Source organism: Neophocaena asiaeorientalis, unplaced genomic scaffold, assembly GCF_003031525.2.
Source record: "Neophocaena asiaeorientalis asiaeorientalis breed wild unplaced genomic scaffold, Neophocaena_asiaeorientalis_V1.1 scaffold461, whole genome shotgun sequence".
NCBI classification, from domain to species: domain Eukaryota; kingdom Metazoa; phylum Chordata; class Mammalia; order Artiodactyla; family Phocoenidae; genus Neophocaena; species Neophocaena asiaeorientalis.
This window is the reverse complement of record NW_020173230.1, coordinates 3474959-3493627: the sequence shown is the minus strand read 5'-3', so window position 1 is coordinate 3493627 and position 18669 is coordinate 3474959. Positions and strand designations below refer to the sequence as shown.

Here is an 18669-nt window from a genome sequence, read left to right as displayed (position 1 = left end):
AGTCCACTTACATATAAATACTAACAAAGGCTCTGTAGTTTTTGTTTTGTTTTTTTTAAGATCCTCAGAATCCCGGGAATAATGCCTGCCAACTAAAACACCTACTATGAATTTAGTAATGGGTTATGCAAACATAAATTACAAGGCCAGACATTTTAAAAGGAAAAAAAAAGGGTGATTTATTGATGTACTGGAGACACAGCAGGATAGAAGCACTATTTCAATTTTCCATATATTCCTCAACATTGCAGATGTGTTAATGCAAAAAGAATTTTAAAATAAAAATTACTCTCAACTCTTTTGGTTCTAACATGAGTTCATTTACTTAAGAAGGGTTACCATGGAACTCCTTTCCCACACTTATAATCCAGAAAATTAACACAGTCCAACATTTTATCTAGTTTCAACTACAAATGGATCTGAAAGGAAAAGACAAAGAGAGAAAGAAAGATAAACATTTCCCTTATACCAGCAAAAAGAATTAAACCCCAAGTTCTACTCTTCACTTTATTAGCCCAACCTGCCCTGGTCGTATTTTTCACTTTAATTTCTTCATCCCTATTCACAGGTCATTTTTTCCTTTTCTGGTCTCCTGTCACTGTTGGAACCAGCATTTTCTTTTTTCCTTTACTGTGTTAAAGTAATCATCTGAATATACATGGAATACTTTTCATGGGTTGTTTATATGTAAACAAAATAAATAAAAATATTCTCATCATCAACTTTTAATGAAAGGAAACAGAAGCTTTCACCCTTCCCCGAACAGGTCATGGGAACTGCATTGGACTAATGAAAACCCCTGAACACACATCAACAGAAAAGCCATCTTCATTTTTCTTCAGTTTGCATGTGGTTGACAGCATCACAAACGGTCATTTTCCAAAGCACATGTGACTGTCGCTGAACAAGCCTGTCTCAAAAGTAAGCTCGAAAACACTCTACGAATACAGAACGCACATTTTAAAATGCAAAGGCACAAAAGGGCATCTCTGTGTCCTGGCGCTGTGCATTCCTCCCCAGAGAAGGCTACTTTGTGTACGTACACACACACACGCATACGATATGGGGTCCTGGCACTTTGATTATGTGAACACACCTGACCCCAGGGAAATAGGCTGAGACCAGCCCCATATTTCAGACAAACCAAACAGCCAATAGACAGTAATGGCTTTAAGCTACTGATGACCTGGGCCAAAAATGAAGAACCACTTAATCTTCTGAAGGAAACTGTCAATGTGAGGAGGCCCACAGCTGACCTTTGGCCTGATCTTAATCACAGCCACCTATGATAACAGAGTGGGGTTTATTTTTATGCCTGGCTCCAGACTACATGATCAATCCTTCAATGTTGACTGTTTTGTATCCACACAACGAACCAGAGTGAGTTAAGCGTGTGTCATTTTCATGGATCCCTGGAGTCAGGCATGGAATGAAATCCACCTAAGAATAAGGTCTAGAGTAATTCCACCCAGACTCTAAACACCTTATGAAGTCTCCCCGGATTCATCTACAAATTCAACACTTTTCCAATAAAAATCCCGAGAGAATTTTTCAAATGGCACCGAATAAATGATTCTCAAAGTCATACGGAAGCACAGTCTAGATGGTTTTGAAGAACCATGAGGATGGGCCTTCCTCTACTAGATATCAAGACTTAGTAATAGTATGGAAATAATTATGGCAATAATATAGTAATAACCATGCAGACAGCGTCGGGTTGGACAGACTGGGGGCCTAGGGGCGGGCGTGGTGCCTGGCAGAGGTGCAGAAGTTAACCCTCGGGAAAGGGGAACTCCACGGTAAATGGTTCTGCGTCAAGGGGCCCTCAATGGACAAAGATAAAATTATAGCCTCACCCAGTCGCCATCCACACAATACTTCACAGGCCTGATGTAAAAAGCAAAACCAAAAAACTGTTGAAGGAAAACACCAGAGACTGTTTTTATGACATCAGCATAGGGAGAATTTCTGAAGTAAGATTAAAAAACCCACACTTTACATCAAAAACTGGAAAAATAAAAGCCACCTGCATTAAAATTAAAATCTTCCATGTGACCAAGGACAACATAAACACAGTGAAAAGACAGGCCACGGCCTAGGAGGAGAGAGCAGCCGTGTACACACGCAACAAAGGATCCAGATTCTGGGTATTAAAATTTCCTACAAGTCGGTAAGAAAACAGCCAACAGCCCGATAGGAAAATGGGCAAAAGATACAAGCAGTTACGACACAAAAGAGGAAACTGTATAGGCCAGTCATTGTACAAAAGGATGTCCTCCCACGTTAGAAATAAGGAAATATAGCAAAACCCAATGAGGATGTGGCCGGAACAGGTACTGGGAGACGGGGGGGCATGACAGCATGTAGCCACTGAGGGCAGCTAACTGGCAACACCCACCTGGCCAAGCTGTGACCGGGGACCACACTTCTGGGGGGTTCACCTCGGTAAATTCCTGAACCCACTCCCCAGGACGGGTATAATAATAAAGAAAGAGTGTCAACAACAACCAAAAATCCACGTGCCATCTCAGGAGGGCAACGGATACATCATCCGTGGTCCATGCACACAGTGGAATGAATTTTTAAAAGACCAGGTGGCAGAGGATATATACAGATATCACAAGATACCATTTGCCTACCATGTGTGTAAATAGTAAAATAGATAGATATATATATATAAAACAATATCTATTGTTTATGAGTGCATAAACATTGCTATGAATGCAAAAAGCATACAGCGATGAAACACCAGTTTCAGGATGGATTTTTATCTAAGGAAGAAAGGAGGGGAAGGCAGGGAGGTGGAATTTTAGCTGCAAATATAACAGTTTATTTCTGTTTGAAAAAGAGGCATCAGAAGCAAATGGACGAAACGTTAACATCTTTCCAGTCGTCATGAAGGGCACAGAAACCTGTGTTTTGTTTTCATACTTTTCGGTATGCTAGAAATACTTCATATGAAAAATAATAATAATAAACCCGGTCACACGGCTTTGCATATAAAAGAACTATGTCATGCAGGTAAGATCCTGTGTGAGTCCTGTGAGTGGGACCCAGGGGAGGCAAAGGCAGCCGTACCTTCTGGGTCTTTCTACCCAAGGGCCACTCCCTCGCACAAGAAGTTCTTGGAAGATGTGTGTGCCAGGGTCTGTTTGACTCAAAACGTTTGCAGGTTAAAATTTACCCAGTACCTTACAAATGCAAGAGCTTCTTGTGACACAACGTTGAAGGCGGAGTAGGAGGTGTTAGGAGCTGAGGTTGCCCCGCCTCCCCAAGGCTGGGGGGCGGGGGGGTCCCCCAGGAAGACAACTGTCACTAACTGTCCAATCTCAGGATACCTGACAGCAGACGCTCTTGGCAACGGTGCGGAGACAGCGAACGGATGAATAAATACGGGGTGAAACTGGGGCCCCAACTGGACTTCGGAACTACAACAGTGACCTTTTAAATGTGAAGTAGGGAACCGCCAAGGGGGGGCCCTGCAGCTGAAGTGGCCCAGGATGCAAGTTACCCATGTGAGAAGTAATCCAGCCTCCGTGCCCTCCCCGGACTGTGCTGGGGAGTCTGGCTGCCAGGGAGGCAGTTGCCGGGGGCTGCGGGGGGCTGCGGGGGGCAGGGAAGGCGGCTCCGGGGACCCATCCCACCCCAGGGGCCTCAGACCTGCCGCCAGCGGGCCTGCATTCCCAACCTCCAGGCAGCTTCTCCGCTTCTGAGCTGTGACGCCCTAGTGGACCTCCGCCCTCCTCTAAGGGGCTCAGTTTTCCTCTCGTTGAAATGGAGAGAAATATTGTACCTATTTCACAGGGATCCTGTGTGTTAAATCAGCCAATACAGTTAAAGTCTTTAGAACAGTGTTTGGTACACAGTAAGCGCTCAGTAAGTGTCAGCTGTTGTTATGAGCTCTTCCCGCTGCGTCCCTGCAGTGACCAGAGCCCTCAAAACAGAGCTGCCCGGGTACACCCCAACCCACATACAATGGGATCGCCATAACGTTTTGCTGTGTGCAGAATGAATTCTGAATAGAAAAACCCCAAGTGGTAAAGTAGGTGAGGCCTGTTGAGAAGAAAGGGCAGCCCAGAAGTCTTGGGCCCACGGAGGGTGAACAGGAGTGAGCCGGACGGGGAGGGAGTGGGCCCAGCTCCGCGCCTTCGGATCTCGGCCACGCTGCACGGCCATCAAACAACAGAGGGGACCTGGCCTGCTCAGCCTTCAAATCCAGTCAGTGGCAGAACCAGAATCAGGATCCAAGTGTCCTGGTTCCCGATACAACTGTCCTTTTAACTGTATCAACAATACCATAATGTCTTCCTGCTAAAATACTGGACCACAAAGAAAATTATTACACTCTGCACGGTGTGTAGGCGCGTAATGCAAGTTTTCTGCAACTTACATTTTCAAGTTAAAACCAAGACCCGACAATAGTTAATAATCAGTGTTCAGGACTTCCCTGGCGATCCAGTGGTTGAGACTCCACGCTGCCACTGCCGTGGCCCCAGGTTCAATCCCTGGTCGGGGAACTGGGATCCCGCATGCCGTACAACGTGGCAAAAAAACAAAAAACAAAAACCAGTGTTCAATGATTAGCCCCAACTATTCCCGCCCGTAGCCCCCTTGGGCAAAGAAAGAAAAACTTAAGACAACAGATCTCAGGGTCAGCAGGACCTGTCATCTGTCTCGTCCTTGACTGACAAAAATCTCAAAACAGAAGGGGAGATTTTCCTGTGCTTTGGGTTATGAAAATTCCCGTAAGGTAACCAGTGTTTTCAAGTAAACGTCAGATTTTAGCCTAACCGCTCTTCCCTGGGTATAATCCCGCAAAACGCACACCCGGCACGTACAACACCCTTTAAGTGGGTGTGTCACTTCAGAGCGATACTCAAAATATATATATATATTTTTTTTTGGTTGTTTTTTTAACCAGCAGAAGAGAAACCGCTTACAATTAACTGACTAAAAATCGACTTTTGGAAGCTAAAAGGGGGCAGTCTGACACAATGGTTACGGCCTCGTTCTTGGGAGTCTGTCTGCCTGGGAGGCAGCTGGCTTGCACTCTGTAAAGTGGCACTAAGGACACCCACCTCCTTGGGTGACCGTGATGCACTTACATAATGCTTGGCTCTTGGTAAGTACTCGATAAATATGAATAAATAACACTTCACCACAATTTCAACCAAATGTTACGGCTTTCCCATTTAACCATCATACCTGACAAATTGCACACAACAAGGATGTTTACTGAGAGGAGCTGTGAGCTCCGGTCTATACCCGGGTTATTACTACATCCTATGTAGAATGACATTCTCTACCCAAAATGTACTTCGGTTGAGGTTACTGACCAGAAAGACAAGCTACGGGCTGCTCCCAAAGAACAGCTTCCAAAGAGAGAGTTTAGGCAAATATTTCCACTCCACGAACAGTAGCACCAATACAAAGGGAGAGAAAATGACCATCTAGACACATATGGAAGGAGTGTATTTTAATTTAACTGAATCTATTCAAGTCTGCCCTAGAAACTAGGTCTATAGCTTATAGACCTATACATCTACTTAACGCTTTAAGAGTATCTTTGTGTGGGGGACTTCCCTGGCGGTCCAGTGGTTAGGACCCCGTGTTTTCCACTGCAGGGGGCACAGGTTTGAGCCCTGGTCGGAACTAAGATCCCACGTGCCGAGCGGCGAGGCCCCCCTGCCCCCCCCAAAAAGTTTTGTTTTGTTTTTTTAAATTTTAGTGCTCATTTATAGCTTTCAAATTCACTCGTGAACACAATTTCCCCTTTTAAAAGATTCGATTCCTATAACATACACTCAACAGACCATTTATTGAGCTCCCGCCATTTGCCAAGGTTACTCTGGTCCGTCTACAGCGTTCTGTCTGACTCATAATTACCCTGCAAGAGTTGTCATCACTCCCATTTTCTGGATAAGAAAATGGAGGCTTGGAGGTTATACAACTCAGAGTGGTCTCGACTAAACTTCCACGCCACATGCATCTAATTACAGCCTTTTCCTTCTGACAGTTATTAAACTCTCAGAGAATCTGTCTGTTATACTTAAAATGGCCCTTTGAAAACTGCTAGATGCATAGAGGAAGTGGCACACGGGCTCAGGAAGGAAAGGGAACGGCAGCCCTGCGACATTTCAGTGAGTGAGTCGGGACAGGCCGCTCCCGGGAAGCAAGCGGGTCCTAAGGGCTCTGCAGATGCCACGCGTGGCCCCCAGGTCAGGGCTCCTGGAGCAGTTCTGCCTGCTTCCTGTATAACCAACACAGAACAAGAGATTAACTCTTCATTGATTACCTTCGAATTCACTTTTCTGGGCCAAAGGCAGTCAAACAAAACAAGGCCTCCCTCCAACGCAAATGTTTACCAACCGAACTTTCTGACATCCGAATGGAAAAGCTCCCGGTCTTAGGAAGCAGAGGGACCGAATCTGGTGGCTCAAAGTCACTAAGTGATAAGAGCAAACACAGGCCATCAGGCTTTTAGCTGAAAGAAATTACAGGGACCCCGCAGCTAAGCAATCTGCCGGAATTCAGCAAGGGTAGCAGCAGGGAGCTGTGCAAAAGGTCATTTTCCATTTTTTGATTCAAGAAACTGTCCTAACTTCCTGAAGATCCTTCCACCCGTCCATACTCACTGCCGTACTGTCCTGTTTTCATTCTCATCACCACCTGAAATTATCCTGTGTGTCACTTGTTTACGTGGTCACTGTCTGCCTACTCCCACATGAGCCAGAACCTTCTCTCGGTGTCTTGCTGTATCTCAGAACCTCAGACGGCCCCTGGCCCAGGAACGGGCTCAGAAGGAAGGAAGGAAGGAAGGAAGGGAGGGAGGGAGGGAGGGAGGAAAGAATGCAGGAAGAAAAGTGTTTATTGAGCACCTACTATATGTTCCTTACAACTGAATTCATTTCACCTGCCCAGCAGCTGGGATATTGTCAGTTCCATTTATACACATGGGGTCTGCGTCCCAGAATGCCTGGTGATCTTGGTCAAGGTAACTTAGCCCAAAGATCCTGGTCACCACTTACTGGCTTGTCCACTCCACTCCAGCCCAGGACTGGCCATTTACTTCCCAGGAATCTCACATGTTCCTCAACATGGTCTCTTGAAGTAAGCAGAATATACTTTTGCAGATGGAGGAACTGAAGTTAAGTTTCTGTCCCAATGCCACTGAGCCATGGAGCTAGACTCACTCCCTGCGTCCAAGCCTGAGCTAAGTCCTCTTCTGCTCTAGAGGCCTCCTTGGTGCCTTGGGAGCGTACTGCAGGGTCTCTCTGGAATGAGGGGGAATAACGTGGCCACCAGCCATTACCGACCGGGGGCTGAATGACATTTGTGTTGCATTCATTACTCTCTCTATCTACCACCCTCAAGGCAGGTTTTCTCTCCTAGGGACCCAGAAGAAACCAGAAAATAACCTCTTGGGTTGATAAACTGGCTTAAAGAGTTTAATTGGTAACAGTTAAAAGTTCACTTTTAATTTTTAAACTTTTTCTAGTTAAAGTCTTCTTATAACTTAACAGTGAGTGATTCTGGAATGATTAAACACCCAAGTTGATTATTTGGGCTTTATAATCTGGCCAAATATTGGAGCAGCCTTTTCCAAACCGAGCTGGCCACTGCCCAAATGAAATCCACAAGACCCTTTTATGTAGGGAATCTCTTCAGAGGATAAGAGAGAACAAGTGTGGGCTTCCCTGGTGGCACAGTGGTTGAGAGTCCGCCTGCCGATGCAGGGGACACGGGTTCGTGCCCCGGTCCGGGAAGATCCCACATGCCGCGGAGCCGCTGGGCCCGTGAGCCATGGCTGCTGGGCCTGCGCGTCCGGAGCCTGTGCTCCCCAACAGGAGAGGCCACAACAGTGAGAGGCAAGCGTACCGCAAAAGGAAAAAAAAAAAAAGAGAGAGAGAGAGAGAGAACAAGTGAACAGACCACCTGTGCAGGGATCTCCCACACCCCACAAAGAAAGGCATTATAAATAAAAAACCTTAATTGAGATATAATTCACATACCATAAAGTTTATCTTGTTAAAGTGTACAGTTCAGGGCTTCCTTGGTGGTGCAGTGGTTGAAGAGTCTGCCTGCCGATGCAGGGGACACGGGTTCGTGCCCCGGTCCAGGAAGGTCCCACATGCCGCAGAGTGGCTAGGCCCGTGAGCCATGGCCGCTGAGCCTGCGCGTCCGGAGCCTGTGCTCCGCAACGGGAGAGGCCACAACAGTGAGAGGCCCGCGTATCGCAAGAAAAGAAAAGAATCTGCCTGCCAATGCAGGGGACACGGGTTCGAGCCCTGGTCCGGGAAGATCCGACATGCCATGCAGCAACTAAGCCCGTGCACCGCGACTACTGAGCCTGCGCCCTAGAGCCCGCGAGCCACAACTACTGAAGCCCGTGTGCCTAGAGCCCATGCTCCGTAACAAGAGAAGTCACTGCAATGAGAAGCCCACGCACTGCAACAAAGAGTAGCCCCCGCTCACCACAACTAGAGAAAGCCCGTGTGCAGCAATGAAGGCCCAACACAGCCAAAATAAAAATAAAAACAAAGAAAGTGTACAGTTCAGTGGTGTCTGGCATATACACAAAGTTGTGCAAGCATCACTACTATCTAATTCCAGAACGTTTCCATCATCCCCCCAAAAAACCCCATAAGCATTAGCAGTCACTCCCTATCCCCCTGGCCACTCCTAATCTACTTCTATGGATTTGCCTATTATGGACATTTCATATAAATGCAGTCATGTGGCATTTTGTGTCTAGCTTCCCTTACTGAGCAAAATGACTCAAAGTTCATCTATATTATAACATGTTATTCCTTTTTATAGCTGAATAATATTCCATTGTATGGCTATATCACATTTTGTTTGTTGATTCATCTCTTGATGGACGCTTGGGTTGTTTCTACTTTTTGACTATTTCCAATAGCACTGCTATAAACATTCACATACAAGTCTTTGCGTGGACATGTCTTCAATTCTTTTGGATATATACCTAGGAGTGGAAGTGCTGGGTCATAGGGTAATTCTGTGTTTAACATTTTGAGGAACTGCCAAAGAAAGGCAGTTCTTGAAATTTTTTAAAAATTCTGTACAGAAAATAAAATTAAAGTGTTAAGTAAAATTTTATCTGCCTGTTTGAGAAATGAATCTTGTAGAGCAGTAGAGTTAACATTTTTTGAAACTGGAGTAGAGTTGCTTTACAATGTCGTGTCAGTTTCTGCTGTACAACGAAGCGCATCAGCTATACCTATACATATACCCCCTCCCTCTTGGACCTCCCTCCCATCCCGCCCCACATCCCACCCCTCTAGGTCATCACAGAGTACTGAGCTGAGCTCCCTGTGCTATACAGCAGGTTCCCACTAACTATCTACTTTACATATGGTAGTGCGTTTATGTCAGTCCTAATCTCCCAGTTCATCCCACCCTCTCCTTCCCTCACTGTGTCTACATGTCCGTTCTCTACGTCTGTGTCTCTATTCCTGCCCTGCAAATACGTCCATCTGAACCATTTTTCTAGATTCCACACATATGTGTTCATATATATTTTAAAGATTCTATTTTGTAAAGAAAAGAGTCCTAAACGAATGCTGTAAGTATGATCACCCGGCGTCCATGGTGCTCAAGGTGCACAGCTAAGTACGCATGATGGATGGAGCCGCAGCTCCGGCCTACAGGCCTTTCCCCTTCCGAAGTGGGAGGAAGTAATTGTACCAGAGCTGCAGACTCAGCAGAGGGGCTGCGTCTAGATTCCTGGGTCCCCGATGTGAGTGGTCTGCGGGGCACTGGGGGTGTCCGTGTTCCTGGATGGTGTCCACCTTCATCCCCCGGTCTTCAAGCTTACAGGCCTCCTCCCCACCACTACCCTTCCTGAAAGGCCAGTGTCCCTAGGGGCACGTCTGGTCTGCCCTTCTCTTTAAAAGTCACAATTTGTTAGGACTTCCCTGGTGGTCCAACAGTTAAGACTCCGCACTCCCAACGCAGGGGGCCTGGGTTTGATCCCTGGTCTGGGAACTAAGATCCTACGTACTGCAATTAAGCCCGTGCACCGCAACGAAGACCCAGCACAGCCTAAATAAATACATAAAACTTAAAAAACAAGAAACCATGACTGTATTCCAATAAAACTTAAAAAAAAAAAAGTCCTAGTTATGGTTTAAAAAAAAAGTCACAATTTGTTGACAGTATAGAAGAACAGAAAGAAGACAATGAATGTCACCTGTACCCCTCCCCTACTCCCTACAGAAATGATATACGGTTAGCATTTTGGTGATTAACCCTCCAGGCTTTGGGCTCTGTATGATTATGTGTATTTAATAAAGTGGGATTAAACTAGTAAAAAAAAAGGTCGCAATTTGTCAAATCAGTGCAGTGGGTCGTCAATGAACGTATTCCCGTGTCCAGTGAGGCACCAGGAAAACTAAGCTCGCATTTCTAGTCTCCCATGTGCCTGAAGCTACACAGGCCTCCACAGTCTGTCAATTTCTTGAAAACAAGAGAAGAGCGAAGAATTCAGTCACTGCTCAACACGCAAGCATGTCCAATTGTAGCGAAGAACGTCTGAACATTGTTTGATAGTTTAAAAAGCTTGGGGAGTCATTCGTGAGCTCGTTTAATCCTCATGCCAATTCCACGATGCAGCTGTAAAGACCATCCTCACCTTGGCCACCTGACCGGCCTGGGACCCCTGCAGGGCCATGTGGGGCAAAGACACCCACCCCAACCCCAGGTTTCTCACCAATCCCCCAGCCACGCCGTCTGGAGGCAGCCTGTGCAGGACGTGTCCATCTGAGTTGCAACTTTATTTTTAAGTGACGCTCTTTTTCCAGGCTGAGTCACTCCCTGCAGTGTCTATATAAAGGCTGTAGAGGCAGTGACTAAATGCATTTGGGCCCGGGCCACAACTATATTACTGCCCCCTCCTTCCCTCCCCCAGCCTGCTGACTCCATTCTCACAGGCAGCGCAAAAGGAGCCACAAGGTTTGCAGCATCTTTCCGTCCTTCTGTCCCCCTCACCTCCGCAGAAGGGGAGCAGCTGGCTCACGCGTGCTGGAGACGGGCTGGGGGCACGTGACTTTTTATCTCACTCAGAAGGAGTCCATCCTGATCAATAAGAAAGTGACTGGGGACTTAAAGAAGGCGCCCTCGCTCTGCCCCCACCTGCCAGAGTTGGGAAGAAATCTACAAATCTAGTTCATTTCAGCCGTGGTGCTAGATTGCTTCCCGAGTTGTATGTCAAGATGACTCCTGACTATTCTATAACGGTTTCCTAAGAATGTAAAAATCAGAAAAACACTCCAGCCAGAGACAGAGAGGGCAAATTAAGATTCTGGCGCTCAGGAAATGAACGCCCGCGAACAGGCGCTTATGTCAGCAGGAAAGAGAACGTTCCCTTCACGGAGCCAGGCCTGCTGACCCGGGAGGCGCCAGGCCCAGGGCCACCTTCCCCATCGGGGATCGAGGGTGGTCAGGGAGCCGAGCCCCGGTCAGGGCGGGCACTGAGCTCTGTCTGTCACGACGGGAGCGAGAGCTGGTGACGGGAGAAAGAGGCCACGTGCGTTTGCGCAGGAGAAATGTGGGAAACAGACCCAGGATGTGAGCCTGGTGGACCAGGTGTCACGAGGATTAACACTCCAGTGAGCAAGAAATGCTGAGGCAAAAATACATCAGGGGAAAAAAATGACCAAGGAGAGCTCCCGAATTGCAGCTGCGTTTTAAACCTCACGGAAGAGATGTGACCCCTTTCCTAAGAAGCATAGATTAATCCAGCAAAGTCTGACAGTCAGGTGCCTAAGACACATTCTGGGTTAGGAGCTGGACACTCTGCCAGCACAAAAATGAGGCCCAAAGATGGTTCTATGATAAAACTGCAGCATCTCCAGTCGGAGGTTTTCCTTTCCTCCTCCCCATAAAGGATGGTTCTTCTGTTGTTGAAAAGAAAGGCAACAAAACAAAAACCATCCCTTGTGCTCCATCTGGAAGCAAGTCTAATCTAACACTGAAGACCCTTCTTCTGAGAGTTGAGCATCACATTCAAATAGCTGGAGCCGCCGAGCTGGGACGGCACCCCCTGCAAACCTCCCGTGACCTGACTCTGTGGGCCTGCACCACTCCAGATGCTCAGCCCGTCGAGGAGGCAGCTAAAAGCACCAACTCAGGAGCCAGGCCGGCTGGTTTCAAGTCCCAGCCTGGCGAGTAGCAGCTGTGAGATGGTGGTCAAGACAAACGTTGGTCCCAGGAGCAAACTTCAAAGTTAATCAAACAGAAAACCAAGAAACAAAGCAACTCCTAGGTAGAATCATGAAACCCTAGCGTTGCTGTCCCTATCTCCGTCCCCACCCGCCATGGGAAGTAACTCAGTTTCCAGGAGTAAGGAGCCGCGTGTGCCCTAGGAGGGTTCTGGGCAGGGCCCTCCACATCCCTGGTCCTCTAATCTGCCATTAGGTTTATCAACACTGAGGCATCAAAGGTAATCCCGCCCACACCCTGGCTCTCTGATCAAAGCAACAAGAAAAGCGAAAGGCACAGGGTTTTGGCCTGCACTGAATCCACAGTTCTGGCTTCAAGAGCTTCAAGAAAGCTGCCGCCAGCCTAGCCATGCTCTTCACCAGCCTCGGGCAGGAAGAATGTACCACCCAGCACGGAGGCACCTGCCCCTGCCGCCAGCCTGCAGGGCCCCTCGTCCGCGGGGGTGGCCCAGTTCCTCTACCCACCTCCCGGTCCCCAAAATCCAGCCCGGGGGCCGAAGTGCACTGGCCTCTGCCCAGAGGTCAAGGCCTCAGCATTCATCTGTCACGCAGCCCCTTTCCCCCATCTTTCATCCCCCCACCCCCCAGTCTGGGCAGAACTAGGAGGGAGGTGAAGGGGGAGACACATACAGAGCTCCCAGGGTGGTGCGCCGAGACCACTGAGACCACCAAAGCGTGCCTTGCAGCTGTGCATTAAGCCAGGGGCTCCTGGATGAGTTTCAGGGGGTCCAGGAGAAACTAAACTATGTGCAAACGTGTGCATTTCTCAGGGGGCAGGTCCTTCTCCCATGCTTCAAAGGTTGAGAACCAAGGCTCAAAAAGCAGCCCTGCTCACCTACAGTAACAATCACTGTGACACACGTGGCTTGGAATTTATCAGCACTGATCTAAGAGTGCTTCTGGGGGAAAGTCTGCATTCAGAAGATTCCAGAGACACTGTCCTATACTTAACATGCCTTATCAGGATGGCGTACTTGCTTGGTAAGAATATAAGGAAATTTTTAAGAACGGGGATAGGATTTTATCCCCAGGGCCAAACCATCCGGCACGTGGAAGGTGCTCAAAAATACTTGTAAAATGATTAACTGTTATTACACACCAACTTTTGGAACACTTTGGGTGAAAACAACCTATATTTGTTGTGGTTTGTTTTTTTTTTTTAAGTTCCTTGAACTGGCTTTGAGGAGCAGAAGACAACTGTATCTCATGTGTTTTGTAGTATGTTTTCCAAGTTAATGCTCGTGAACAAACACGTACTAGACTCTCAGTGCTGGGCCTGTGTGGAGCTCTCCCCCCACCCCACCCCCACATACTACTTACTACACACACATTACATACTACACACACTACATACCACACACACACACACACAAACACTACACACACATAGCAACCCTGTGAGCTGGGCCCTGCCAATTACACTTTTTACAGATGATGAAACTGAGACTTTGGGAGGTTAAGTCATTTGCCCAACGACACCAGCCAGTAAGTCACCTGCAGCAATAAATACAAAAAGTGAAACAACCTAGAAATACCGCCCCCCAGTCTTTTACGTTCAATTATCAATCATAAACTCAATAGGGAATGGATGTTTAGTCACAAAATTCAAATTTAGAACGTTTTCCTTCGAAAGGGACTCTTTTCTGAGTCAAAGAAAGGCATGAAACTTCATATGCAGAGTAACTGCATCTCCTTCAGATTAACTCCAATTTTGAGTTGAAAAGGACAGAAGCAAGACTATCAATTGACTAGGAATGTATTCATTAATTTAATGACACAAAACTGAAACTGAAAGAACTGCATTCTAAACAAAAAGTCTTCAAGGCTCCGGCCTCCGCGGTGCCTCTTGTGCTCCTCCTGGCTGGTGGGGTGGGCACTGACCCGCCCATGTCCACACACACACACACACTCCCACCCCTGGACCCGGGCTTTCCCAGCTGCCCTTGGGCAGCACCAGTCCAGGAAAACACAAACTCCCTGTCGGCAGACGGCTTCACTCACCTCTGACTGCCCCCTGAAGCCTGAACCTGCCTAACAGACTTAGTAGACACTCAACAGACTCCTTTCCCAGAACAAAGAGGGACATCAGGGTTTTCATCCAGAATCAACGCACTTGGTGTGACGCCAGCAAGACCAATGGCACTGGCTCTGCCCTGCCAGCCCGGTCCTCACTCGGTTGACTGTGTGAGGCGTGAGGACGCTGGTCTGTGTCCACACCCAGAGATGCACCCCCGTCAACAAGCCAACTTTTTTTTTTTTTTACCCCTGAGAACAAAGTTCTAAGCAACCTTCATCTTCACACGTCCAATTTCCAGAAGTGTTCCCTCGACAGTAAGTGTTAATCTGTCCTCAGTTGTTTAATAATCAGAAGAAGTGACTGATGTCACAGACGGGTCAGGCTCCTCTGGACTGAAGCTCCAAACAAGGTGATGACCCGATACCTGACCTGGGTCCCAGGCCCCACACTCGTCAGAGCCCCCCAGACACCCCCATACCATAGGACCCCTAAGTACCGCCATCATGCACCCCGGAGGACCTCGCTGAAGCTACCCACCCCCACCTCCACTGCAGCCTTAAGAGGTTTCCAAATCTACAGAAGACCAGATCTGGATGGCTGGCAGCATAGGTGAACCTGTCTTCTCTACAGGGTCTTGCCTCAAGTTCCCATGGGAACCCCATACCAAATTCAAGGATAGGTCCGGGACTGGGAAACGCAGGGGAGCCATCAGGGCAACAGCCGGTGAGCGGCTTCCCCCTTCCACGCGTCTTGGAAATGTGTGCCGCAGCGAGGCCTCCTGACTGTGACAAGAGGAGCCCGAGACGGCACCAGCCCCGACCAGCTGGCAGAGCCAGGGACAAACAGGATGGCAACGTCCATCCCTGACAGGCGGGGTTCTGCGTCCCCTTCTCTGTGGAAGACGGTGTCTAAAAACGTGCTCTGGCAAAACCTGCAGAGATATTTCCCAACCCACATCCTATAGCCCCACCCCCCCAAAAAAATCAAGAACACCATATCCTACACCCCCCCCGCAAAAAAAAGAAAAATCAAGAACAAACAAACAAACAAAACGCGCCCCGGAAAGCAATGCCCCAAATGGCTCTTCCTCACCAGGCTGCTCCTCCCCAAGCCTCTTCCACTTACTGGGATTAGGAGATAAAATGCAAAGTTTGAGGCTAGGTTTCATCAAGTAACTGGCTTGGGATTCAACATAGGCCATGGATGGGGGCCGGCGGCCAGTTCCTGCCCGACGAGCCCTGTTTAGATGTCAGTGGAGGGACGGGGCCCGGTCGCTGAGCCCGAGGGGGCTGGAGGGGACACGCCCTTCCTCGGCACCACCTTTAGCTGACAGGACCTTGGGACCCAAGAGGAACACCCAGGAATCCAGTTCTCTTCACTGCACTTCCTCACAGGACGAATTATATCTACCTACTGTTGTCTGACGCCTCAGAAGCATGACCTTGCCCTTCTTTTTTAGATTTTTCTACGGCCACCCCTGGACATATGGTCACCAAGGGAAGGACAGTGAGAACAGAGAACAGCGGTGACAGCTAGCTGCTAGATCAGTGCTGAAGGTGGCTCGAGAGACACACCTGACCCGGGCTGGTCTAGTGAAACAAAGTCAAAGACAAGAGTGCAAGAAACCCCGCAGCGAGACCCTCTGGGAAGGTCTGCTCTGAGCAGCCCAAGAGGAGGAAGGTGGCCTGTCGCTCGACTGCCTTCTCTGATCCCGCCTTTGCTCATGACATGACGAGGTGGAATGTGGAGACCAGCAGTCCACCCCCCAACCCCCAGCGGCATGGAGGACAGCAACCCCCAAGGCTGAATCACTCTGACCTGCGTGTCTGGTCCTGATACAACAAGGAAGATCCACGTTTCAGGGCAGGGTCGGGTGGAGAGGGTAAGCAGTGAATCTAAAATTTAAAACTCAGGTGGGTCTGCCCCTAGAGCCTTATTTCTTTCCACTGGACTACCACGATTTTTTCTCCTAGAATACTTATTCTGAAAATAGAGGCTTAATTACTTGTTTCCCCCAACGATTCACAGTAACACTCCCTTAAGCAGCAAGATCTTCTGGAGCACTTCAAATGCGTCCACTTTTAAGCAAATTCAATTCACACATCATTTTCCGGGACTATTATAAAAGTTCGAAGCATCCCTCCCAGAAAGCAGCTTTTCTTCCAGGACCTGTTCCTTTGTTCTCCATGGAAGAATCTGGAGGCCTGGCAGCCAGGGCTGAAGCTCTGAACACCCGCCACGCACTCACACCTGAGCGGAGGGTGCAGGAGGCTGGGTGCAAGCCCTTGGCACAAGCACCACTGTGGGTCCAACTGGCAGAAGCTCACAGAAAGCAATCCTCACGTCTGCTCAACTGTCTGTAAAACTCTCCTGTCTTTTTATTTCTTCTGAAGCCTTTGATAAGGACTCAGGGAACAAGGGACCAAGAAAATAGGGCAGGAAAAGGCTGCCCCAGCCGCTCTAAACACTGTCCTCTGAACACATACTTCCGAAAAAGAAAAATTAGGAGCTCACGAAGTGCACATTTCCAGTGCCCTTTAAAGCATATTTCAGGAAACACAGAGGCAAGTAAAAGGCCAGACCAGACTAAATGTCTGTTTCGCAAGAAGCGTCGGCATACTGCATCCTTGGATGCGTGCAGCCTGCAGGTGCCCCTCTGAGGCCCTGCCACCCGGCTCTGTCCCTGTACTCACGCTCCCTAAGGACCCGGGGTGAGGTCCTGCCCACAGACATGAGCACACGGGCACGGAGGGGCTGGGGTCCCGCCCCTGGCTCCCCAGCTGGCTCAGCACCTGCATCTGGAATTCACTCGGGCTTTCATCTGGTCCCCAGACCGCACAGGGGCTCGCTGTTGGGGCCAAGGGCAGCCGAAAGGAAGGAGCAGACGGCCCGTCTGCTAGCTAGGAATGAAGTGCTCACGGCACAGCCTCCGAACGCGCGCTGGGACGGTAAGACGCCCCCTCTCCTGAGAGCCGGGGAGGGAGACGCCGCCGCTCACCTCTGGGGTGTTCTTCTTGAACTCTCGGCTCTGCTCGATGAGCCGCTTTCTCGACTGCTCGCTTTCATCCTGCCGGTTCGCCAATACTGTTGCGGTGGCATCGAGTTCCCTCTGCGGAGAGAAACAAGAAGGGAAGGCGAGATTGTAATTGCACTTTGTACGGGAGGAGAGCACATTTGCACCTGACCAGGGCACCGGGTGGCGGGGCGGTGGGGGAGCCCGTGGCTCCAGGGATCACCACCTCGTGGCCCAGGAGGGGCTGGGGGCCAGCGGAAAGGGACCGGGGCACCACCAGGAGGCTCCCATCCGCCCCCGTGCACTGACTGGCTTGAAAAAACCAAACCCACTCGGCTTGACATGCTGTGTATTGACAGGCACATCACAGGTGACTGCTCCTATGACAGGACACGCAGATGCATTTTTCTTGGCTAACACCAGAGTCAGGCCAGTGCCCAAGCGCCAGCCCTCCCCGGAGTCACTCGCTCCTGCTCTTCACGAGCGTCTTTCCTGCCACGCCTCTGGGCCCCAGTCCTGCTGCTTGACTCCAGGCTGCTCCCCGGGGCATCCCGTCTGACTCTCTGGGCCTGGCATCTTCTGTAGTCACATTTGATTTGCTTTTGTTCAACAGATACTTATTGTGGGCTTACTAGAGGCCAGACATCATGTTCAGGACCTGTTAGTTGTTTTCAAAAGGGACCTTAAGAGGCAAGTCCCAAGAATAAGGATCTCCAGCGCCGTGTCAACTTGGGAAGCGAGGCACCTGGAAACAGTGTTATCCCCCAACCCTTCGACTTGCCCCTGAGCCTCTGAGAACCAACAGGAGTGGGTGGGCCCCTGTCGCACACAACAAACCGGCACGCAGAGCGTCAGAGAACCTGGGTCCTAGCGTTGGAAGCTCTGGGAGGAGAAGCCAAGAGGCTCCGTTTGAAACAAGCCTGCGGCAGATGGGCCCAGGAGGGTGGTGTCCTGGGCGGACAGCAGGAGTGCAAGGACACGTTCCCGAAGCCACCGAGAGTCGCATTTTCGTGCTGGGTGGCTTTGGCCACTGAAGACACACACGGGCACTTTCTGCTTAGGATGCGGGCGGCGGCTCCAAGTGGCTTCTCAGTGGTACAGCCCGTCGCCCCGAGGCCCGGCAGAGCTAAGGGAGGCGAGGAAACTCCAAGCTGAAGATCCATGCACAGACATCCAGGAAGCCAAGAGGCCTTCTACGCCCACCCTCCACCCACCCTGCTTCCTTTCTGGCGGAAGTAACCAAAGGCGTCTGCGAACCCTGCTGCTGAGCACTTCGTTCGTTCCGCTACAGGGTGGGCCGCTGCCAGACGGGGCGGCGGAGTGCTGGAACACACATCTAGGGTGCTGTCAACTTGGAAATGGCAGAGAGTTTTTAAAGGGGTGGGGGGTTGGGGGGA

At 49.4% G+C, this 18669-nt stretch overlaps 1 protein-coding gene across 1 annotated transcript in view; it reads right to left on the bottom strand.

The window, feature by feature from the left end:
* Positions 1-18669, bottom strand: part of CUX1 (cut like homeobox 1) — a 368097-nt gene that overhangs the window by 272336 nt on the left and 77092 nt on the right. Inside the window, exon 2 of the mRNA XM_024745460.1 lies at positions 17258-17368. Coding sequence (XP_024601228.1) covers positions 17258-17368 — 111 coding nt within the window. The remainder of the gene's footprint in view (positions 1-17257; positions 17369-18669) is intronic.